The sequence below is a fragment of the Bison bison genome, unplaced genomic scaffold, assembly GCF_000754665.1.
Source record: "Bison bison bison isolate TAMUID 2011002044 unplaced genomic scaffold, Bison_UMD1.0 scf7180017864498, whole genome shotgun sequence".
Lineage (NCBI taxonomy): Eukaryota > Metazoa > Chordata > Mammalia > Artiodactyla > Bovidae > Bison > Bison bison.
This window is the reverse complement of record NW_011495057.1, coordinates 3,625,088-3,650,453: the sequence shown is the minus strand read 5'-3', so window position 1 is coordinate 3,650,453 and position 25,366 is coordinate 3,625,088. Positions and strand designations below refer to the sequence as shown.

Here is a 25,366-nt window from a genome sequence, read left to right as displayed (position 1 = left end):
GGACTGGTTGGATCTCCTCGCAGTCCAAGGGACTCTCAAGAGTCTTCTCCAATACCACAGTTCAAAAGCATCAATTCTTTAGCCCTCAGCTTTCTTTATGGTCCAACTCTCAAATCCATATATGACTACTGGAAAAACCATAGCCTTGACAAGACGGACCTTTGTTGGCAAAGTAATGTCCCTGCTTTTGAATATGCTGTCTAGGTTGGTCATAACTTTCCTTCCGAGGATTAAGCATCTTTTAATTTCATGGCTGCAGTCACCATCTGCAGTGATTTGGGAGCCCCAAAAAATAGTTAGCCACTGTTTCCACTGTTCCCCCATCTATTTGCCTTGAAGTGATAGGACCAGATGCCATGATCTTAGTTTTCTGAATGTTGAGCTTTAAGCCAACTTTTTCACTCTCTTCTTTCACCTTCATCAAGAGGCTCTTTAGAAGCTGGATAATTTTTTGGTGTGGTGACCTGTCTCGTTCCATATGCGATGTTTAGCAATATCCCTGGACGAGCTGATGGAGACCAGCTTCCCACCCAGCGCAGGAATGCCTATCAGGGCCATGACCGAAAGGGGTCCTCCAGCATCTGTTTGAAGCCCTTCCTTGTTGAGATCTCTTGTCTCCCCTATTTGGAATTAACTATAAGACAGGTTATTATGTTAGCCGTTATGTTGTTACTTAGTACCTAAGTTATGACCGACTCTTTTGCGACCCCATGGACTGTAGCCCGCCAGGCTCCTCTGTCCATGGGATTCTCCAGGCAAGAATACTGGAGTGGGTTGCCATTTGCTTCTCCAGAGGATCTTCCCGACCCAGGGATTGAACCTGGGTCTCCCGGATTGCAGGTAGACTCTTTACAATCTGAGCCACTAGGGAAGCCCTGGCTTATCTTTTTATGATAAGAAGTCTCAAAAGTTGCAGGGGAAATCTGATATGCACCGTAGCTTTTCACGACATCTCTGTTGACTTGAGCATGTGAGAGCAGAGTGGGGAGTGTGGACACTCTGCTGGAGACCTCCCGGTTCCCGTTCAGCTGGGGTCTGGTCCCAACTTTTTCAGAAGTCAGTGCTCCTTATTTATGATGTTGTAGTTTATGGTGTAGTGTCAGGAAGCCAATAAGACATGGCTTTTCAGAATCCATGATAGGCGCTTGCCTGCCAGGTGTGGTCTAGGTATAGCTTCATTTTATCAGGAAGGAATGGAGGAGGAAATGGCAACCCACTCCAGTATTCTTGCCTGGAAAATCCCATGGACAGAGGAGCCTGGTGGGCTACAGTCTGTTGCATCGCAAAGTCGGACACGACTTAGTGCCTAAACACCACCAATCGGGAAGGAAAGTCAGCGTCTTCAGGCATGTGATGCCCTGGGCCCCTGAGCACCTGCTCCAGCCAGGCTCATTGTGCTCCATCCTCCACTGCCACATACAGGACACATTCTACTTTGCTTTCTTCCCCAAAAGAACACAGGGACTTAGATTTCCAAAACTAATGGCACCCTTTTTTTTTTCTCCCCATCTGTTTTGGACAGGATTATGTTACCCAATGTTGGGTTATATACTACACGAAATGAATACTTTACATAACTGGAATTCAATCCTAAATCTCTCTGCGATTGAAGCTCTTACCAAACAGATTCCCATCTGAGAGTTACTACTGGTGCTGGTTAGGAGTTGGAACTCTTTGTTCCTTATTTCCTTATTCCCGTCGTCCTTTAAAGGATTCTGGTGTCATAATCCCATTGTCTCCTGTTTCCCCTGTTTTCTTTCTCCTCTTCTCTCCAATCCTCTTACAATTTGTCAGCAGGACTCACCCAGTGGTTAGGTCATGGGTCACCATGCTTAGTGACTTTGGAAACCAGAACCAGCGCCAGGTTGAGCAACCAAGGCATCCGGACACAAAATTTGAGTCGGTGTCTGCCCCTGAGGGCACTTCTGCTAAATGTCTTGGAGTTGTAGAATATTAATGCTGAATTATTATAAAAGGGTGAGGAAGATCTGTTATATTATAAATACTAAGTTACTAAAGTAAAAATATTCTATCATTCTTAAAGTTACCCAGTACAACCAAATTCCATAAGGGATTTGAAAACTTTATCTGTTTTTTTTGCTCCTTTAACTCCTGTTTCCACTCTATATTTACTATAGAGTATTACCCTAACCTAATTTTTTTCATCTTTGTAAGTCTTTTATTGAGTACTCTATCATACTTTGCTATCCCAAAAATATAGAGTAAAATTAAAATTTAAGAATTTATATGTTATGGCCATAAGACTTGGGTACTAAAACTTTCAATTTCTTCTTACATGAATGATCAAAATAACAAATGTTACAAAGTTTGTGAAACTATACCACAAAAGATAAAATGTTATTCATTAAAAAGGATTTTTTCATTTGCGTTAAGATATCCAAGAATGAATTTCACGCATTGCTAGAATGAGGGCACTAACAGTTATGTTCTTATTTTTTAGTAGATTTGAAGATTAAGAAGACTTGCTTATATTAATAGATGGGAGTAGGAGTTCTGTGTTTTTTTAATATCTAGCAATATCATCTGTTCTTTGGCCTTTTCCCGACTGTATGTCGAGTCAAATGGTAATATATCATCCATCAAAAATAATTTTTTATGATCCACAAGTTGACAGCTCAATTAAGACTTCTTTTTTTTTTTTTTTTTTGGGGGGGGGGGCAAACATTTTTAATTGTGGTAAAATACATATAACATAAAATTTGCCATTTTATGGGCCAAAGAACTAAACGGACATTTCTCCAAAGAAATATACAAATGGCTAACAAACACATGAAAAGATGCTCAACATCACTCATTATCAGAGAAACGCAAATCAAAACCACAATGAGGTACCATCTCATACCAGTCAGAATGGCTGCTATCAAAAAGTCTACAAATAATAAATGCTGGAGAGGGTGTAGAGAAAAAGGAACCCTCCTACACTGTTGGTGGGAATGCAAACTAGTACAGCCACTATGGAGAACAGTGTGCTGCTGCTGCTGCTGCTAAGTTGCTTCAGTCGTGTCGGACTCTGTGTGACCCCATAGACGGCAGCCCACCAGGCTCCCACGTCCCTGGGATTCTCCAGGCAAGAACACTGGAGTGGGTTGCCATTTCCTTCTCCATTAAGACTTCTTTTAACGTTATTGGAAACCACATTTGAAAACTCTTAACTTGCAGGAGGTCTTGTTACCCTCCTTGGAGTCCTGGGCGTCTGGGTCTCTGGGAAACGCCGCAGAGACACATTGCCAGGGCTCTCAACTTTGATTCCTGTAACTCACATCTACCTTGCAATACTGAGAAAGGGTTGAGAAAACGGAAAACATTTTCCCTAAAACGTACCTTGTATAATCTTTTTTTCATGAAATACTTTTGTCTTACCATGAGCTTTAAATGTTTTCCCTGAAAACCTCCGACTCATCTCATTCCCTTGACACAGAGTACCTGCCAAGTGACCTCAGAACCAGACGCATCCCTGGTCAGTCACTGTCAGGACTGTGGTGCTATTTTGGGGTTCAGATAAACACATTGGTCTGTGTCACTGTGACAACTGTCTGATTCTTGAATTCTAAATATAAGCTCTAGATAAGATTTGGAGCTTTGCCCAAACGAGTACATTATAACATAAATACTGACTTAAGAGACAGGAGGCAGAAGAGGCAAAGTAGTTAAACAAAATGTGTCATCTCTACCACCCCACTCTACAGTGATCTGAAATAAATATCCAAGAAGTGACCGGAAGACCCTGCTTCTAATGTCGGGTCTTTGTCTTATGAGAAACAACAGGCCTTGACTTAAGGAGATTTCCTTGGTACGAACCAGTACTGTATTTCTTTCTTCTTTTTTTTCAACTTTTTATTTTGCATTGGGATATAGCCAGTTCACAGTGTTGTGATGGTTTCAGGTGAACAGCGAAGGCACTCAGCCATGCATATACACGTATCCATTCTCCCCCAAACTCCCTCCCATCCAGGCTGCCACATAACATTGAGCCGAGTTAGCTGTGCAATACCATAGGACCTTGTTGGTTATCCATTTTAAATATAGCAGTGTGGCCAGTACTGTATTTCTAAACTTCCTTTGCTTGGTGCCCTGAAGATTTTCCCACACTGGGGCAAAACTGCTATGCTAGGATTCAGGATGGTGTAAGGGGTGGGGTCTCCCACCCCTCCCCACACCAAGTAAATGAAAAGTGAAAATGTTAGTTGCTCAGTCGTGTCCAACTCTTTGCAACTCCGTGGGCTGTCCATGGAATTATCCAGGCAAGAATACCGACGTAGGTTGCCATTCCCTTCTCCAGGGGATCTTCTCAACCTAGGGATTGAACCCAGGTCTTCTACATTGCAGGCAGATTTTTTATCAAACAAAGGGCGTTGTAAAAGGAGAAGTGGGAGAAGGGCCACAGTGTGCCTTCCAATGCAGGTGCATCCTTGGCCCATCAGTTCTTAGGTAGGAGAGTGTGTGGAGGGTGAGCACCCACGGGTCAGTTCCCCTTCAGCATCTCTGCCCACAGTCACCAGGAACCTTTGGAGACCGTGGCTCTGGTCCAAGCGTCCAGCCAGTCTTTAGACATCCTTCCGTGTTCCTGCCTCGTGCTGGCCTAGTAAGAGGGCTTGCGCAGCCTCCCAAGCCTGACAACGTTCAGCTATGAGACAGGAAGAACAGGAAAGGAATATATTGTCCCTCAGTGCTTCCCTTGTCTTCTTCCTCCCTGGTTTTCTTTTTTTTTTTTTTTTTGCCACTGGCTGCATCCAGCTATCCGTGGTGTGGTTCATTCAGTTCACACACAGACACCCCTGTCCAGTGTGTAGATCCTTTGTTTCTGGGTGGCATGCTCCCCAGGGCTGGTCTGTGAGAGCCAAGGAGCAGAGGTGTAACCACAGCAAGAGGCAGGAGAGTGGCAGGCTTGTTCAGTCTGCGCATCCAGAGTGGTCCCCAAGGGCTGTCCTGCGAGGTCTTGGTGTGGCCACTTTGGGCGTGATTGGTGTATTAGGATGGCAAGAACCCCTCCGCAATGGTCAACTTATAGAGGTTAGACCTCTTGTGGAGAGGGAGGGGACTGGGTAGCATGAGACGGGAGAGACCTTTGACCATCCAAGGCCCTTCTGTGTAAGGAAGATACATTTTCATGTCTTTGGTAGCTGTGCAAGGTAGGAGGGCTGTTGTGGAGAGAGGATCCAGTGCCAACCTTGGGACACCCAGGGGACAGAGCCCAGGCTGCTGCCAGTGTTGCCTGTCAGTGAAGAACCTAGAAGCCCACTTAGTGCTTGGGTCGCACACCTGGGTGAGCATCCTGCCTGCTGGCAGAATTAGCTTAAGACCGAAACTGAGCTGCTCTCTCTAACCCAGGTCTTAAATATTTGCACGGTTGGCCATTACGATGCTAGGCGTAACACTTATAAACTGTTTTTCATTTCAGACTTGGCCTTGCCTGTGGGTTGTTTATATAGTGCTTAAGGGACAAAGCAGCCTGCTTTTTTTTTCTTCTCAGTTTGTCAGCTGATGAGCAGCTGCAATTAAGAGTTTCTTCGGTTTCATCATTGGTTGCTATTAATTTGCATGGATAAATTTAAACTTTGCTTTCAGCTGGGTCACAAGGTAGAATTGCCTGGCATAAATATTTAATTTTTCCAGCTGACTGAAGCTTTCAGTGATAAAAGCATTCTAGCTCATGTTTCTTCCTGAAACTTGACCTTCATAATATGCATTGTTGCTTTTCCTATTACTGGAATATATACCCTATTAATTGGTTGTATACAGCATCTAGAGAGTCCAATACCAAACTTCATTGTCTTGTAAGTAAAAATGGTGTCTCTGTGAATTTCCAAAAGGAGTGAAATATAATTTGTATTGCCACGTTTTTCATTATATATCCATTATATAAATTTAAATTTAAGCAATTAAAATAATTGTAAGATTCAGTTCAGTCGCTCAGTCATGTCCGACTCTTTGCGACCCCATGAATCGCAGCACGCCAGCCCTCCCTGTCCATCACCAACTCCCGGAGTCCACCCAAACCCATGTCCATTGAGTCAGTGATGCCATCCAACCATCTCATCCTCTATCGTCCCCTTGTCCTCCTGCCCTCAATCTTTCCCAGCATCAGGGTCTTTTCCGATGAGTCAGTTCTTTGCATCAGGTGGCCAAAGTATTGGAGTTTCAGTTTCAACATCAGTCCTTCCAGTGAACACCCAGGACTGATCTCCTTTAGGATGGACTGGTTGGATCTCCTTGCAGTCCAAGGGACTCTCAACAATCTTCTTCAACACCGCAGTTCAAAAGCATCAATTCTTTGGCGCTCAGCTTTCTTCACAGTCCAACTCTCATGTCCATACATGACCACTGGAAAAACCATAGCCTTTGAGTAGATGGACCTTTGTTGACAAAGTAATGTCTCTGCTTTTTACTATGCTGTCTAGGTTGGTTACAACTTTCCTTCCAAGTTTAATAATAATTACAGGCTAATGGAGGCAAAAAAATTGCAAGTTCATTGCTGTATTTTAAACAGTCTGTTAGACTGTTCTACGCAGTCGAGGTGGTTTTTACGGTTGTCTGGATCTGTATTTGTATGTTCCATCGGTGCTTTTTCTGTCCCTTCCACTCCCTGTTGCCTGGGCCACAAGCTTGCCTTTTCATTTCCTTGAATGCTTGCATTCTGAGTTACTGAAAGAAGCAGGAGGAAGGTGTTTAAATTATTCTTGATTACAAAATTAGATTAAAAGACCCTTTTAGAATTTGGGGAGCTTTTCAAATGATTAAAAAGGAATCTGCCCATTGAATGGATGATAAAACCATGTCCTTTGTAACTTGGTCTCCAGAGTTGACACCACACTCTTTCATTGACTTGCTGCTTCATATGAAGTCTAACCAACAGGTGCTGAATAGCCAGTATCTACCAGGCTTGTGTGGAGAAGGCAATGGCACCCCACTCCAGTACTCTTGCCTGGAAAATCCCATGGACAGAGGAGCCTGGTAGGCTACAGTCCATGGGGTCGCTAGGAGTTGGACACGACTGAGCGACTTCACTTTCACTTTTCACTTTCATGAATTGGAGAAGGAAATGGCAACCCACTCCAGTGTTCTTGCCTGGAGAATCCCAGGGATGGGGAAGCCTGGTGGGCTGCCGTCTATGGGGTCGCACAGAGTCAGACATGACTGAAGCGACTTAGCAGCAGCAGCAGCAGGCTTGTGACTGTCCCATTGTTGCTTGTTTATTTTCTCAGGAATATATATGTGAAGGTATGGCAGTGCATAATATAGAGAGAAAAGATTAAGGCCCTAGGCCTGGATTCCCATCTGTCACTGTCATTGTTGTCTAGTCGCTAAGTCATGTCTGCCTCTTGTGACCCGATGGACTGTAACCTGCCAGCCTCTTCTGTCCATGGGATTCCGCAGGCAAGAATACTGGAGTGGGTTGCCGTTTCCTTCTCCAGGGGATCTTCCTAACACAGGAATCGAACAGGTCTCCTGCATTGCAGGTGGATTCTTTACCGACTGAGGTATGAGGGAAGCCCTGAGCCACAATAATTGTGTGTGTGTGTGCGTAGTGTGTATGCGTGTGCTCAGTCGTGTCCAACTCTTGTGGCCCCGGGGATGGTAGCCCACCAGGCTCCTCTGCCCATGGAGTTTTCCAGGCAAGAATACTGGAGTGGGGTGCCGTTTCCTACTCCAAGGGATCTTCCCAACACGGGGATCGAACTCGCATCTCTTGCATTTCCTGCCTTAGTAGGCGGATTCTTTACCAGTGGCGCCACCTGGGAAGCCCACCATCATCATGAAAGCAACAGGTGTCACCCACTGGCATGTCTTTTGTTCTCAGAGAGTGTTTAATAGTCATTCTAGTATTTTTAGGGGGAAAAGTTCAAATTCAAACTTCCAGATAAAGTTCTTCATCCTTTACTGAATAAATCCTTTTAAAATTCCTTTAAACCTCACCCTGCTAGTGTGCACCACAAAGCAAAATGTAGAAACGAGAGCAGAGCCAGAAATGGCATCACTCACGTCACATACCGTCAAGGGCCAGGGCTCACATCGCCGCCCTGGTGAAGCCCCTGTCTTCTTGGCGATTGGACCAGACAGAGAGCCTTGGTGGGCCTACACGATGCCACCCGGCTGGGGCAGGGAGGAGGGGGAAAAGAGGTGTCCTTCCCTCACTCCCTCACCTTTTAAGCTCAGAACTCAAGCCACGCTGCCCCCAGGGTGGCGCTTCTGCAGCTCGGCTGCCAGGTGACAGGACCAGGTATCCCAGCCTTTGAAGCCACCTTGCCTCCTCACAACCTTGGAGGACTTGGCAGTCTTGCGTGTTCTATTAACAGTAATGATTATATAGTTGACATGTGTTGCTCGCTTAATGTATGCCTGGCACTGTGGTGAGTGTTTTGTGTGAACTAATCTAATCCCGACAGCGAAGTCCCCACTTGGTGAAGTGACACAGGCATTAGGTAGCAGGGGCGTGTGCTCTCAGCCCATTCTTTTCTGTTGTTCTTTTCAAGGTATAGGATACATATAGTGTAATGGTTACCATTTTAGCTGTTTGTAAGAGTGCAGTTCAGTGACATTTGTGCATTATCTTTGTGCAGTCGTCAGCTCCACCTCTCCACGAAACTTCGTCTCACATAGCCGATGCTCTGCATCCCTGCATCAGCAGCTCCCTGCACCCAGCCCTGGCAGCCTCTGTTGCACCCTCTGTTCCGAAGGCATTCTTTCAGCCACAGCCCTCTGCTGTCCCTGGACCCCAGGACTGGACCATCCTGAGTGTGTCTAGCTGCTCCTGCTTTTCCATCATGCCAGATACACTGTGTTTCTTTTGTCTGTTTTATGACTAGCAGAATGTCAGCCTGTGTGTCCTAAGGTGGTCCACCTTCCGTGGTTCGAGGTTGTCAGCTTCCCCATCCCTTCCTTTGGCCAGGCTGAAAGTGTTAAGATTTTTAAATTGTATCTCTTGTTTTACCCCTGATTGTAAGAGAAATACATGTCCCTTTTAGGAAATTTAGAAAATATAGAAAAGCGCAAAGATCATCAAGATTACCTGGACTTCCAACTCCTAGAGACAACTGCTGTTAACTTTTTGATACCGCTACCTTCTAATATTTGTCTATATAACATATAGTTTACAAAATATTTTTAAACATGTTGCATTGTAACCTATTATTTCACACATTTTCTCACGTGAACTAGTATCCATCATTCAACAAGAGGGTTCTGAGCTCAGGGAGTTGGTATTCCAGTGAAAGAGTCGAGAGAGGCTAGTGCTTTGTGATAAATGCCGGAATCGGAGTAAACTCGGGGCAGTGGGAGTACACGGGAGCCCATGGGGGCAGGGGCACCTGTGTTGTGCTCTGTTCTGAGGGGTGAGGACACAGCCAAGTGTGAGCTTTCACCCTTCCCTCGGGAGTTGTGTCACTGGGTACTTAGCAAGTTGTGCTGGTTAGTACCCCGACATAGCAGCAGGTCGTCCAGTCTGTGATCAGATGCTCACTTGTACAGTACAGATTATGTGTTCCAGGAGCTGGGAGAGGTGAGAAATCGAGGAGGAGAGGCTTGAGCTGGGCTTTGAAGTTCTGCTGGGGAGGAGATACAAGCGTTAAGGGAAGTGAGGAGGGCGTTCCAGGTCAGGATTGGCTATAACAAGACTTTTATGTTTTTAAACATTAACTAATTGATTAGACTGGGCGGGATCTTTAGTTGCAGTATGTGGGATCTAGTTCCCTTGAACAGGGATCGAATCTACACTCCTGGGAGTGTGAAAAGTTTCTAGAAAGATACGTTGGAAGAATTTTATTTCTATATGTGTACTTTGTATGGTCAAGTTGCTTTAAAAGAGATGATCTCGGTGAACTTTTTTTTTTTTTTTTTTAAGGTACAATTGACAAATATTTAAAGTCTGTATCAAGATGATTGGATGTATGTATGTATTGTGACAGGATTCCCCCATCAAGCTAATTAACACACTCAGCTCCTCACATGTGTAGCTTTTTTTGGTGACAGCATTTAAGTTCTACTCTTCTTTCATTTATACCAAACAGCATTATCAGTTGTCTGCCATGTTACGTGGTAGATCCTCAGGACTTATTTATATTATAACTGAAAGTTCATACACTTTCACCAACTTCTGCCTAATTTCCCCACCCTGAAGCCCTTAGGCAATGACTTTCTACTATGTTTTTATTAGTTCAGTATTTTTTTTTTTTATGGTTTGCCTATGTGTGATACAATTCCATATTGTCTGACTGGTTTATTTCACTTAGCATAAGTACCTCCAGTTTCATCCGTGTTGTCATAAATGGCAAAATTTCCTTTTGTGAGGCCAAGTAATATTCATGTGTATGTGCACATATAGATACAAACACACACACACCCCCCCCCATGTTTTCTTGATCCTTTATCCATTGATGGACACTTAGCTTGTTTCCATTGTGTGTTCTTGGCAAGAATTAATTGACCATAAATGCATGGATTTATTTCTTGGCTCTCTATTCCATTCATCCACCTGTCCATTTCTATGCCAGTTCTGTACTATTTTGATTAGTATATCTTTATCATATAGTTTGGAATCAGGGGGCTTGATGCCTCCAGCTTTGTTGTTCTTTCTCAAAATTGGCTATTCAAGGTCTTTTGTGGTCCTGTCAAATTTCAGGATTGTTTTTCTTTCATCTGTGAAAAAATGCCTTTGGAATTTTGATAAGGATTGCGTTGACTAGATCACTTTGGGTAGTCTGGACATTTTAACAACTTTTGTAATCCATGAGTACAGAATATCTTTCCATTTATTCCTGTCTTCTGTGATTTCTTTTGTTAACGTCTTACAGTTTTGACTGTGATCTTTCACCTCCTTGGTTAAATTTATTCCTAAGTATTTTATTCTTTTTGATGATATTGTAAATGGGATTGCTTCTGATAGCTTATTCTTGGTGTATTGAAACACAACTGGTTTTTATAAGTTGGTTTTGTGCCCTGCAGCTCACTGAACTCACATATTGGTTCCAGTGGTGTTTTGGTGGAGTCTTTAGGGTTTTCTATTTATAATATCATTTGCAAATAGAGATAATTTTACTTCTTACTTCCTAATTTGAATGCATTTTCTTTTTCTTGCATTAGTACTCTGGCTAGAACTTACCATGAAAGGATGAATTTTGTCAAATGCTTTTTCTGCACATCTATTGAGATGATCATATATTTTTATTCTTCATTTTACTAATGTGGTATATCATGTTGATTGATTGGCTTGTGTTGAACCATCCTGCTTCTCAGGAATAAATCCCACTTGATCATGGTCATGGTATATGACCCTTTAAATGTATTGTTGAGTTCAGCTTGGTAATGTTTTCTTTTACATCTGTGTTCATAGTGGATATTGGCCTATAATTTTCTTTTCTGGGTCTGCCTTTGTCCTTCTCTGGTTTTAGTGTCAGGATAATGTTGACCTTTGATGCTTTTGAACTGTGGTGTTGGAGAAGACTCTTGAGAGTCCCTTGGACTACAAGAAGATCCAACCAGTCCATTCTGAAGGAGATCAGCCCTGGGATTTCTTTGGAAGGAATGATGCTGAAGCTGAAACTCCAGTACTTTGGCCACCTCATGCAAAGAGTTGACTCATTGGAAAAGACTCTGATAGTGTGAGGGATTGGGGGCAGGAGGAGAAGGGGACGACAGAGGATGAGATGGATGGATGGCATCACTGACTCAATGGACATGAGTCTGAGTGAACTCCGGGAGTTGGTGATGGACAGGGAGGCCTGGAGTGCTGCAATTCATGGGGTCGCAAAGAATCGGACACGACTGAGTGACTGAACTGAACTGAACTGAATGTTGACCTTGTAAAATGACTGGCAATGTCCCCTCCTCTTCTGTTTTTGAATAGTTTGAGAAGGATCAGTATTAATTTCACTTTAAATGTCTGGCAGAATTCACCAGTCAAAATATCTGGTCTTAGACTTTTGTTTGTTGGCAGGTCTTTGATTACTGCTTCAGTCTCTTTACTAGTAATTGGTCTGTTCAGATTTCCTGTTTCTACATGATTCAATTTTGTTAGGTTGTTTTTTTCCAGGAATTTATCCATTTCTGAGGTTGTTGATATTTCTTCCTACAGTCTTGATTCCACCTTGTGATTCATCCAGCCTTCTCATGATGTACTCTGCATATAAGTTAAATAAGCAGGGTGACATTATACAGCCTTGTTGTACTCCTTTCTCAGTTTTTAACCAGGCATTTGTTCTGTGTCATTCTAACTGCTGCTTCTTGACTTGCATACAGCTTTCTCAGGAGACAGGTAAGGTAAGGTGGTCTGATACTCCCTAATGTTTATGTTTAGGATTCTGTTTTTTAATCTTCATTCTAGAGTTAAAAGTGAACTACTTAGCCCCATTCAATATTTGACTATCCTTCAGTTAAATTTTTCTGTAAAGAAAATGACCATGATTGAATGAACAGATTGGAAGTACTGCTCCCCCCTTTGATGTTAAAAGAAAATGTGACTTCCAGGCAGCAGTAGTAGGAGTACAAATAGGATAAAGGGTTTTTGGAAGGCATTCAGCTTGGTAGTAATGATAAAAATTTTAAATGAGTGCACACCTTTGACCTAAAAAACCCACTTATAGAAATTTACCTTAAAACCATACTTGCTCATGTTCTAAAATATTAAATTGTTCATGGTATAGCTATATATGAAAGTGAAAGTGAAGTTGCTCAATCATGTCTGACTCTTCGCAACACTGTGGACTGTAGCCTACCAGCCTCCTCCATCTGTGGGGTTCTCCAGGCAAGAATACTGGAGTGGGTTGCCATTCCCTTCTATATATATATAGACTTAAAAAAAATTTTTTAATGAATAAATGTAGCATTTGCTAATGTGCCCAGAACTAGTCTAAGTGTTTTGCAAGTATTGGTCTTAGAAGAATGCCTTGTAGTAGATTATGCTATATACATTGTTGGATTAATGCCATGGTATTGTAAGGACGCTGGCAGAGTTTAACTTGGCCGGAGTTGCATGACTGCTAAATGAGAGAGCCTGTCATGGAGCTCAGCCTGGTTCTGATGTCTTAACCACTGAATAGCACAGGGATTACAAAGAACTTGACAGACTTAGGGATGTACTGTATGTGTGCGTAAGACCTCCAAACACAGGGACAGCAAAAAAGGCAAGTAAATGAGCCAGTACACAGAGCAGATGCCATGCGTTAAAAAACTCCAGTAAGGTATATGTGTGCACACACATGTACACACATGTGTGCAAACGCACAGCAGTGTGTCCCAAACTGTGGTTGATGCTTCGGCTCTAAGGAAAGGAGCATTTTCATGTTTTTACTTCTATTACTGAGCATTGCATATTCCTCTTTAAAAAAAAAAACCATGAAGGTATTTTAAGTAAAAGAGAGAGAGTCTGAGACATCTCAGTTAAGACAAGCCTTGGCAGTCCCCGCTTTCTTGACTTGGCCCACCAGTGAGTTTCTGCATTTACCAAGATCTCAGGGTGTCACATAGTAAAGAGCCTTCTGTTCTTTATCTCCTTATACATTCCTATTCTCTTTTGTCTTCCCAGACAGGCAGTGTAAACCTATCATTTCTTTTCATTACATTGAGCTGCTACATCTGTCTGCATTCTGCAGTATTTTATGATAATAAATGAGCTTCTTGTGTGTGTGTGTGTGTGCGTGTGCACATGCTGGTTGTGGTTTTGTGAAGGTCACTTTATTCTTAATTGTGTACATCTGTAAGAATGTAGATGTTTAGAGGGGTGGGCGGAAGCAGGTGGCATTCCACCTGGGTGGTGCCTTGGGGTTGTTCACATGACCGTGGTTTTAGTTAGCAGGTTTCATGAAGGACCTGATTCCCATGAGAAAGGTAAATAATGATAGGTGGAAGGTTGGGAAAATTATCAGAATAATCTAGAGAAAACCAAGATGAGATCAGATCAGTCGCTCAGTCGTATCCGACTCTTTGCGACCCCATGAATCGCAACATGCCAGGCCTCCCTGTCCATCACCAACTCCCGGAGTTCACTCTGACTCACGTCCATCGAGTCAGTGACGCCATCCATCCATCTCATCCTCTGTCATCCCCTTCTCCTCCTGCCCCCAATCCCTCCCAGCATCAGAGTCTTTTCCAATGAGTCAACTCTTCACATGAGGTGGCCAAAGTACTGGAGTTTCAGCTTCAGCATCATTCCTTCCAAAGAAATCCTAGGGCTGATCTCCTTCAGAATGGACTGGTTGGATCTCCTTGCAGTCCAAGGGACTCTCAAAAGTCCTCTCCAACACCACAGTTCAAAAGCATCAATTCTTCGGCGCTCAGCCTTCTTCACAGTTCAACTCTCACATCCATACATGACTGCTGGAAAAACCACAGCTTTGGGTAGATGGACCTTTGTCAGGAAAGTAATATCTCTACTTTTTAATATGCTGCCTAGGTTGGTCATAGCTTTTCTTCCAAGGAGCAAGTGTCTTTTAATTTCATGGCTGCAGTCAGCATCTGCAATGATTTTGGAGCCCAGAAAAATAAAGTCTGACACTGTTTCCCCATCTATTTCCAATGAAGTGATGGGACCGGATGCCATGATCTTCATTTTCTGAATGTTGAGCTTTAAACCAACTTTTTCACTCTCCACTTTCACTTTCATCAACAGGCTTTTTAGTTCCTCTTCACCTTCTGCCATAAGGGCAGTGTCATCTGCGTATCTGAGGTTATTGATATTTCTCCCGGCAACCTTGATCCCAGCTTGTGTTTCTTCCAGTCCAGCGTTTCTCATGATGTACTCTGCATATAAGTTAAATAAACAGGGTGACAATATACAGCCTTGACGAACTCCTTTTCCTATTTGGAACCAGTCTGTTGTTCCATGTCCAGTTCTAACTGTTGCTTCCTGACCTGCATACAGATTTCTCAAGAGGCAGGTCAGGTGGTCTGGTATTCCCATCTCATTCAGAATTTTCCACAGTTTATTGTGATCCACACAGTCAAAGGCTTTGGCATAGTCAATAAAGCAGAAATAGATGTTTTTCTGGAACTCTCTTGCTTTTTCCATGATCCAGCAGATGTTGGCAATTTGATCTCTGGTTCCTCTGCCTTTTCTAAAACCAGCTTGAACATCAGGAGGTTCACGGTTCATGTATTGCTGAAGCCTGGCTTGGAGAATTTTGAGCATTACTTTGCTAGCATGTGAGATGAGTGCAATTGTGCGGTAGTTTGAGCATTCTTTGGCATTGCCTTTCTTTGGGATTGGAATGAAAACTGACCTTTTCCAGTCCTGTGGCCACGGCTGAGTTTTCCAAATTTGCTGGCATATTGAATGCAGCACTTTCACAGCATCATCTTTCAGGATTTGGAATAGCTCAACTGGAATCCCAAGATAAGTTTGTTATCTAAAGAATGTTTATTTAAGATCCTATGGTGCTCCTGTTTGCTGGCAGGATATGGTAGGGAAAGTGACAGTGTTAGTTGCTCAGTTGTATCTGACTGTTTGCTTCCCCATGGACTGTAGCCCACCAGGGTCCTCTGTCCATGCAATTCTCCAGGCAAGAATACTGGAGTGGGTTGCCATTCCCTTCTCTAGGGGATCTCCCGACCCAGGGATTGAACCCAGGTCTCCTATGTTGCAGGCGGATTCACCATCTGAGCCACCAGGGAAGCCCCAGGATATGGTAAACAGAGGTGAAAGGTTGCAATTGAGGTTAGATGACCCCTCCCAGTCATTAAATTATTTTTGGAAGTCTACATGATTGTGTCGTTCTATCAGACAGAATTAAATATCTATTCTGCAAAATATACATTAGCCATCAACACCCTAGTTCATAATGTATATGGACGTGCTCAGAAAACCTCAGTATTGTCTGTGAAAAGCAGTCTGAAGTTCTTCTGAAAAATCGTCCAGAAAAGTGGTCTGAGTGGTAGCTTCCTAGCCCGGTGTGGAGGTGCTCGGTCTTGCGTCCCCATCACCTTCATTTGTCATTTGCTAATTCTGATCTGAGGCAGACTTATTAACAGTCGTCATCTCAGTGATCACTAGTAGACTGCAGGCTCCTCGAAGCCAAGGAAGAACGTCTGGGTAGTCTTTGTATTTCCTTCAAGGCCTAGAACAGTATATTCCACATGGTTAGATGGTCTGGGAAGACTTAGGAAATTGAACTAATGCTAATTAAATTTCATGGGTCGCTGTTGTCTGTGACTTTCTTTCCAGGAACATGTTATGTCGAGACGGAAGCATGTAGGTTTACTGTGTATTTTGGACATCAGTTTCCATTTTCTTATTCACTAGGAACTCTCCAAGATCACCATGCCAGTTATATTTAATGAGCCTTTGAGCTTCCTCCAGCGACTCACTGAATATATGGAGCATACATACCTCATCCACAAGGCCAGTTCGCTCACTGATCCTGTGGAAAGGATGCAGGTGCGTGTCGCCAAGCCCTGGGAAAGACTGACAGACGTCTTGGAAGGTCTTCTCTGCCACCTCCCCTACCTCCCCGCCCCCAACCTACACGCACAGAGGTCATGTTAAGTTTAATGCGAGGTTAGGAAATGTTATTAATACACAGCATGTTTGGAGTGTCATCTGTGTTCCTTCTGCAGACCAATGAGGATTGGAAGAAAGCAGAAAGGTCCAAAACCAAACCTGAGTTTGGTGAGCTGTTTCTGAGTCATTGTTTTAGAAAGTGGCATTGTATTGGGGGAAGACACTTCAGCCTTTCAGACTTCTCAGAGTGTTTCTAGGAAGACATGTATATACATACACATATAAATAAGTGTATTTATGCTTATGCGTTTATATAAATATGCACATACTACTATAGGTTGAAAAAGAGGACAAGAAGGAATTGTACTTCTTGATTTTTTTTTTGAAGGGAAATAGTCATGTGATGTTTATGGATGGACTAGACACAGGGAGAGTAGATACATTGTTCTCCTTCCAACAAAGCAATAGCATTCTAAATGGAGTCTTGTGTCCTTCCATGTATGTAAAGCAGCTTTTCCCAACCTCACTGGACTTGATACCAATTTGTTTGGTTTTATCTTTTCACCCCATCCTAAAAGGGATGTGAAAGTGTTAGTCAGGCATGTCTGACTCTTTGCAACCCAGTGGACTGTAGCCTACCAGGCTCCTCTGTCCATGGGATTTCCCAGACAAGAATACTGGAGTGGGTTGCCATTCCCTTCTCCAGGGGATCTTCTAGATCCAGGGATCAAACCTGAGTCTCCTGCATTGCAGACAGATTCTTTACCATCTGCTGATGTACTTTTTAGAAATTGTAAAGGAATTAAAAGTAATGTCAGATTTGAGAGTCTTTTTTTAAAGTCCTTGAGAGTATTTGTAACACTGTGAGTATATTTATAAAAACCACAGTTGGGATGACTTACAGGAAGAGACTCAGAGTCATTTTCATTCTGAATATCCACATTGGCTTATTAGTTTGCTTATTAAGCCATCTTTAACATGCAACATAATTAAACTCCGCAGAATCATTTTGTACATTACTGTCTTCAGCAAAATTTCAGTTCCTGAAAGAGTAAGGAGCCAGCGAGGCTGTTTTTAACTTATGCTCACGCTCTGTCCCCCAGTGTGTGGCTGCATTTGCTGTCTCCGCTGTTGCCTCGCAGTGGGAACGCACTGGAAAGCCTTTCAACCCGCTCCTGGGAGAGACTTATGAGTTAGTTCGGTAAGATCTTCCACTCTATTCCAGGCAGATATTTGAATTTGCATGATTTATATAGCTCTTCAAGTGAAAATGGGTATTTTTTGGGCATTTACCAACATTTTGTAAGACTGGAGAAAAGGTAACAACTTTGATGTTTGTTTCTGTGATAGTTGTTATTTTAGAGACTGTCAAAAATATGAAAGCATATATAAAGTGGACCGTTATTAAAAGTAAACGCAAGAATTTCAGTATTCCTGATCTTGCAGGATTACCTATCATCCTTTCTACTTATGTAGCCCATTAGGATAGATTTTTAAAAAATAACTGTATAAAATATATTAGCATAAACTGTGATTGTTGGCATAGAGGCAGTGAATGTGTCTAAGGGTGCAGTACTGTCTGCCTGCCGTCGCTTGCTTCTTTACACACAGTTAGAGAATTCATTTGGCTTTTGTTTTTCTGAATCTTTCTCTTGGTCCACAAGTTTTGATCTCATTTATTCCCTAGATGTTTGAAAAGGAAACAGTGTAGATTCTTCTTAGTATAAAATGGGATGATACGTTTTAAATTTACATGGCTAGTATTGTCAGTTCATGAAAATCACTGCACTTCATGGGTATTCCTTATTTTAATGTGTTTAAGTAGCTCGATGTATAATAACATTGGTTTTAGTTGTTTGGGATGCATTTTTGCAGTTTCTCATGTATTGTCCTTTTCATCAGGATGATAATAAAGAATCGTTCAGTTTGTCAAATCCGTTTCCTTAATACTTTAACATTGCTTTTTAAAAAGATTTATTTTTAATTGGAGCATAGTTGCTTTACAATGTGTTGGTTTCTGCTGTACAACATGACTCCGCTATAAGTATACATATATCCCCTTCCTCCTGAGCCTCCCTCTCACCCCCGCACCCCCTTCCCACCTCTCATCACAGAGCACCAAGCTGAGCCCTCTGTGCTATACAGCGGCTTCTGATGTATATTTTACACATGGTATATATATTAGCATTGCTTTCAGACTGAAATGACAATAATGTATATATTTTGTGATGAGTTTATTATAACACTACCTTTTTTTTTTTTTTTGATCTTAAGAGATGACCTTGGTTTCAGACTCATCTCTGAGCAGGTCAGCCATCACCCACCCATTAGTGCATTTCATGCTGAAGGATTAAACAATGATTTCATCTTTCATGGCTCAATCTATCCCAAACTGAAGTTCTGGGGGAAGAGTGTAGAAGCAGAACCCAAAGGAACCATCACGTTGGAGCTTCTTGAGTGAGTTGGAATCATACGTTTTACTCATTTCGTGTGTACCTATGCTATGCTAAGTCACTTCAGTCGTGTCCAACTGGGTGCGACCCCATAGACGGCAGCCCACTAGGCTCCCCCATCCCTGGGATTCTCCAGGCAAGAACACTGGAGTGGGTTGCCATTTCCTTCTCCAATGCATGAAAGCGAAAAGTGAAAGTGAAGTCGCTTAGTTGTGTCCGACTCATTAGTATATACACTTACACGCAGACCTGACCTTGTTGTTCAAAAGCTGGAGAAAACAAAGCTGCTTTTATAAGACATAAATTTTCTACTGTCATGTAAAAGAATTTGAGACATGTGGCAACAGCCATGGTTAATCAGCCTAGGTATGTGTAAACAGTTTAACTTGATATATGACAGTGGTTTTATGTAGATCTATTTTAAGATTAAGTGGAGTTAATCAGTCTATGACGTTATCATGGTAATAATGCCTTGTTTAATCATCTTTTACAATGAACTCACTTTGAGAAATATTGAAATAACAATCACATTGGCACATCTTAGGCATTAGATTAGTTGAAAGTTCTCTTCTTTTGTGATAGAAAAAAGATTGCCATGAAATATCTCTCCATTTATTTGTGTCGTCTTCAGTTTTGTTCATTACCGTCTTACCATTTTCAATATACAAGTCTTTCACATCCTTGCTTAAATTTATTTCTAGGCTTTTTTTATTTTTGATGAAATTGTAAGTAAAATTGTTAATTCTGTGCTCATGGATTGAAAAAGTACTGTTAAACTTTGTCATACTATACAAAGCAGTGTACAGATTCAGTGCAGTCTCTATCAAAATTCCAATAACATTTTTTGCACAAATTAAAGAAGACAGTGCTACAGTTTGTATGGGATCACAGAAGACCCCAAATTGGCAAAGCAGTCTTGAGAAAGCAGAACAAAGCTGGAGGCATCATGCTCCCTGCTTTCAAACTGTATTACAAAGCTATAGTAATTAAAATATATGATATTGGCATTAAAACAGATATATAAATCAGTGAAACAGAGTAGAGAGCCCAAAAAATAAGTCCATGCAAGTAGGGTCAATTAATTTAAACAAAGAAGGCAAGAATATACAGTGGAATGACAGTCTTCTCAATGGTGTTGGAGAAATTGGACAGACTCATGTACAAGAGTGAAACTGGACCACTGTTTTATACTATACACAAAATTGACTCAAAGTGGATTGCAAACTTGAACATAAGACTGAAAGTCATAAAACTTCTAGAAGAAAACGTAGGTGGTAGACTCCTTGACATAGGTCTTGGCAATTATGTTTTGAATCTGACACCAAAAAGAATAAAAGCAAAAATAAACTAGTGGGACTATATCAAATTAAAAAGCTTCTGCACAGTAAAGAAAACCATCAACAAAATGAAAACGCAGCCTACTGAATAGGAGAAAATACTTGCAAGTCATATAGGCTAACATCCAAAATACAAAAAGAACTCATACCACTCAAGAGCAAAAGAAAAAAAAGTAATTAAAAAATGGGCCAAAGATCTGAATGGACATTTTTTTCAAAGAAGACATACAGATGATCAACAGGAATGAAAAGATACTGTATGTCATTAATCAAGAAAATGCAAATCAAACCACAGTGAAAGGGAACCCTTGTGCATGGTTGGCAGATGTAAATTGGTTCAGTCTCAATGGAAAACAATTTGGAGATTCCTCAAAAAATTAAAAGTAGAACTACCATGATCCAGCAATTGCACTTTGGAATACTTAGCCAAAGAAGACCAAAACATGATCTCAAAAAGATATCTGCACTCCCATGACATTATTATACATATTATACCTGTATAATGTGTTATATTAATATATATATACACACACCTGTTCCACACAACAGCCAAGATACGGAAGTAACCCAAGTATCCATCATTAGGTGAATGGATAATGAAACTGTGGTACACACACATACACGAATATTATTCAGCCATACAAAAGAATGAAATCTTGCCACTTGCAACAACGTGGTTGGACCTCAAGGACATTATGCTGAGTGAAATAAGTCAGAGAAAGACAAATACTCTATGACCTCCTCATATGAGAAAAAGAAGGAGAAGGAGAAAAAATAATAAACAGACTTTAATCCTAGAGTGACTCAGATATTGAAATTTGTATCAAAGATTTTAAAGCTGCTGTTATACTCCATGACATAAAGATGAACACTCTTAAAATGAATAGAAAGACGTTGAAGCAAAGAAATTGAAGTATTTCTGGAAATTTTAGTACTGAAAAAATACAATAACAAATGTAATAGCTGGGATAGACTCAATAGCAGAATAAAGATGATAAAATATGTACAGGATCCACAGGCTGAAAGCTATAAAACCCTGGTTACGGGAATCAAAGACTATCTGGGTAATGGAGAGCCTACCATGCCTCACTGTACTTGGAATCCTTAATGTAATTCATGTGTTTGTTCTCCTTTAATTGATCTATAAACAGTGTGTATTAACACAATCCAAATTTAAACGTCCCAGGATGAATTTTGGTAGATCAAGAGATAGTGGATCCTAAAATTTATTTGGAAAGACAAATGAAACACTGTAGCCAAAATAGTTTTGAAAAGGAAGAACAGAATGATGAACTCCTACCTCCTAATTTTAAGACTTTATAGTGAAGCTGTTGCCATCAAGACTGTTATATTGACAGAAAGACAGACACATACATCAGTGGAACAGAGAATAGCATCCAAAAACTGACCCACAGAAACATGGTCCACTGATTTTTCACGAAGGTGAAAGAAAGCACTATTCAGTAATGAAGGGTGGTCCTCTCCACAAATGGTGTGAGAACAGTCCGACATGCATGTGTTAAAAAATGAACCTCAACTTACACCTCACACCCTAAGCAAAAATGATCCCAACATAGATCATAGGCTAAAATCTAATGTACAGCTTTAAGCTTTTGGAAGAAAACAGGAGAAAATGTTTATAACTTTGGGTTATGCAATGACATCTTATAATACCAAAGGATAATCTAGAAGAGACAAAATTGATAAATTAGATTTTATAAAAATCTGTTGCTCAGTGAAAAACACTCTTAAGAGAACAAAGAGAGAAGTTAGAGATGGATAAACATTATTTGTGAATCATTTATCAACAAAGGACTTGTATCTAGAATGTATAAAGCATTCTCAAAACAGTAAGAAAACAGACAACCCAGTAAGAAACTGGACAAAAGATGTGAACAGATACTTTACCAAAGAGATATATGAATGACAAATGAGCACACAAAAACACGCTCAACAGCCTTGGTCATTAGAGAAATGCAAAATTAAAATCATAGTGCGATCCCACTACACACCTATTAGAATGTCTAAAATCAGAATTTTTAGAGCTGACAGTATCAAGTGCTGACTAGGATGCAGGGCACCCAGAATCTCATGTAATACTGGGGGATCTGGTAAAAGAGTAGAGCCACTCTGGAGAATAGTCTGGCTGTTTCTTACAGAGTTGACCTTGTGTTAACCAGATGATTCAGCAGTCCACTCGTAGGCATTTACTCTGGAGAAATAGAGGTGTATTTTCACAAAGACCCGTGTGCAGGTGTTTATAGGAGTGTTACTTATAATCACCAAGAACTGAAAGCAACCCAGCATGCTTCAGTGAGTAAATGGTTAAACTGTGATACATTCATATAGTAGAATACTACTCAGAAATAAGGACAAATTATTGATACATAGAATTTGAAATGCATTATACAAATGAAACTAATCTCAAAGGTGACATGGTGTATTATCCTATTTATGTGACACTCTGGAAAAGGCAAAACTATTGTAATGGAGAACAGATGAGTTGTTTAGGAATTCCAGGTGGGGGAAGGTTTGACCATAGAGGGTCAGCATGAGCGAATTTGTGGAGGGTGTGATGGAATTTGTGGTTGTGGTACTAGTTACAGTGATCTACACATGCACTGAAGCTCACAGAAGTGAATTTTACTGCTTGTGAATTAAAAATACATTTAAGCATAAGTGTACGAAGATGTAAAATGAATGTTTTCAAAAGCAAAGATTGTGTAAAATTGGAACTTACTCACATACACAAGTTTTTCCCTTTGGCAAGGTGGAAAGTACCAAACAGACCATTTTTCTTTTCTACCTCTAACTTAATTTATTATGTTTTCACCAAACTTTTGAAGGCTTAAGATGATTGTATACATAGTTTAATTTGGAGTTTGGTAGAAGCATAGTTTTGTTTTTAAGTTTTTGCATCCTTTTAAGAAACAATAAGAATTAACCAGATGATACCTGTTTTGTTGGGATTAACATCAGTTTTTATAGTCTTAGAGTTGAGTGCTCTCCAGCAGTCTGATAGGTTATCCTGAGTCACGGCATTTGAGGCAGATGTGCTTTTTAAACAGAGTAACACTTCTCACTTCTTTGTCTGGGCTTTGGCTTTCTTTTTGTTTCCTAGACACAATGAAGCATATACGTGGACGAATCCTACGTGCTGTGTGCACAACATCATCGTGGGAAAGCTCTGGATTGAGCAGTACGGCAACGTGGAGATCACAAACCACAAGTGAGCCGGTCCATCGTCCCTGCCCCTTCATTTGCATCAGAGGGGTCTGGTAGTCTTTCTGTAAAAGTTCTAGTAGAGGACATCCCTGGCAGCCCAGTGGTTAAGACTTCACACTTCCCATGCAGGGGGCCTGGGTTTGATCCTTGGTCTGGGATTGTAGATCCCACATGCCATGTGGTGAGGCCAAAAAAAAAAGTGCATTGCATTGCAAGGAGTTTCCTGGCAGTCCAGTGGTTAAGACTCCACACTTGCACTGTGGAAGGCCTGGGTTCAATCCCTGATTGGGGAACTTGGAATCCACAAGCTATGCAGCTCGGCCAAGAATATATGTATAAAGCATTTTTAAAAGTTCTGTATATATGGGTAAATTTAAAAAAAATCCTAGTAGAGTCTAATGACAACTTAAGAACTGGCCAGTGTAACTCTGTGGTAAACTGAAGCCAGTCCATTTAATGAACAGAATTTAGTAGCTGTAGCTCCCAGGCTAAGTTGCCCCATGGCACGTGGAATATTCAGGACCAGGGATCAAACCCATGTCCCCTGCCTTGGGTTCTGAACCACTGGACCACCAGGGAAGTCCTTAATGAATAGAGTTTATATTTTTAAGTCTCTAGTTATGGAAGACTGGTGAACTCAGAGCTTCGGCAGCCTCAGGGAATCTTTGTTCCTGCCTCCCTCAGCTCATCATGCTGACACGTTTAGCTTGTATTGTTCACACGGGGGCAGGCGACAGGAGGGACAGGAGAGTTGGAAAGACGTGGATTCAAATCCTACTGTGAGCCTAGGCCCGTATCCTAGTCAGCTCGGGCTGTGGTGGCAGAACATGGTGGGCCAGGTAGCTTCAAGGGCAGACGTTTATTTCTCATGCTTCTGGAGACTTGAGGCCCAGGTCAGGGTGCTGGCAGACACAGTGCTGGGTGAAGGCCCTCTTTCTGGTTTGAAGTTGGCTATCTTCTCAAATCTTCGCCTGGCAGAGTGAGGGATCATCTCCCCAGAGTTTCTTATTCGAAGAGCATACATCCATTCAGTTCTACCCTTAGGACCGGATTACCCGCCTTACATGGGTGACAAGGCTTCACCATATGAATTGGGACGAGGGGTAGGCAGACATTCATTCCATAGCAGCAGCTCACTTATTTTTTATGAACCTTGCTTTTTCTTTGTGGTGGGTTCAGTACTGATTATGGATTAATTGTGATACTCTCTGTGTGGAGCCTGGTGTGAGTTAGAAAATCAGTAAACAGCAGGTGCTGCCAGAGGGTCACTGTTCTTTGCTGCTGCTTCTGTGTTGAACAATAACCCAAGCTCACTGTCTCCTTTACAGGACTGGGGACAAATGTGTGTTGAATTTTAAGCCGTGCGGCCTTTTTGGTAAAGAATTACACAAAGTTGAAGGCTACATTCAAGATAAAAGGTAAAGTTCCATTTTAAATGTTGACTAGTATAGGTGTTGTTCACTAAGTAAAGTGTTGTTATTAAAATCTGCCAACACCGGAATTCCCTGGTGGTCCAATGGTTAATACTGCATGCTCCCACTGAAGGGGGCACAGGTTCGATCCTTGGTTGGGAAACTTAAGATCCCACATGTTGCGTGGTTCGGCCAAAAAATTTTAAAAAAGGAAGAAAAAGAAAATCTGCTGTTACCTCAGTTCAGTCGCTCAGTCGTGTCTGCCTCTTTGTGACCCCATGGGCTGCAGCACACCAGGCTTCCCTGTTCATCACCAACTCCTGGAGCTTGCTCAAACTTACAAGTCAGTGATGCCATCCAGCCGTCTCATCCTCTGTCATCCCCTTCTCCTCTTGCCTTCAATCTTTCCCAGCGTCAGGGTCTTTTCCAGTGAGTCAGTTCTTTGCATCAGGTGGCCAAAGTATTGGAGCTTCAGCTTCAGTCCTTCCAGTG

At 41.7% G+C, this 25,366-nt stretch overlaps 1 protein-coding gene across 5 annotated transcripts in view; it reads left to right on the top strand.

The window, feature by feature from the left end:
• The window catches only part of OSBPL1A (oxysterol binding protein-like 1A), a 234,197-nt gene that overhangs the window by 197,948 nt on the left and 10,883 nt on the right, over window positions 1-25,366 (top strand). For all 5 annotated transcript variants that reach the window (XM_010828928.1, XM_010828930.1, XM_010828929.1 and 2 more), the window contains 5 exons: window positions 16,250-16,384; window positions 17,551-17,648; window positions 18,722-18,904; window positions 23,359-23,466; window positions 24,791-24,880. In XM_010828928.1, coding sequence (XP_010827230.1) covers window positions 16,250-16,384; window positions 17,551-17,648; window positions 18,722-18,904; window positions 23,359-23,466; window positions 24,791-24,880 — 614 coding nt within the window. The remainder of the gene's footprint in view (window positions 1-16,249; window positions 16,385-17,550; window positions 17,649-18,721; window positions 18,905-23,358; window positions 23,467-24,790; window positions 24,881-25,366) is intronic.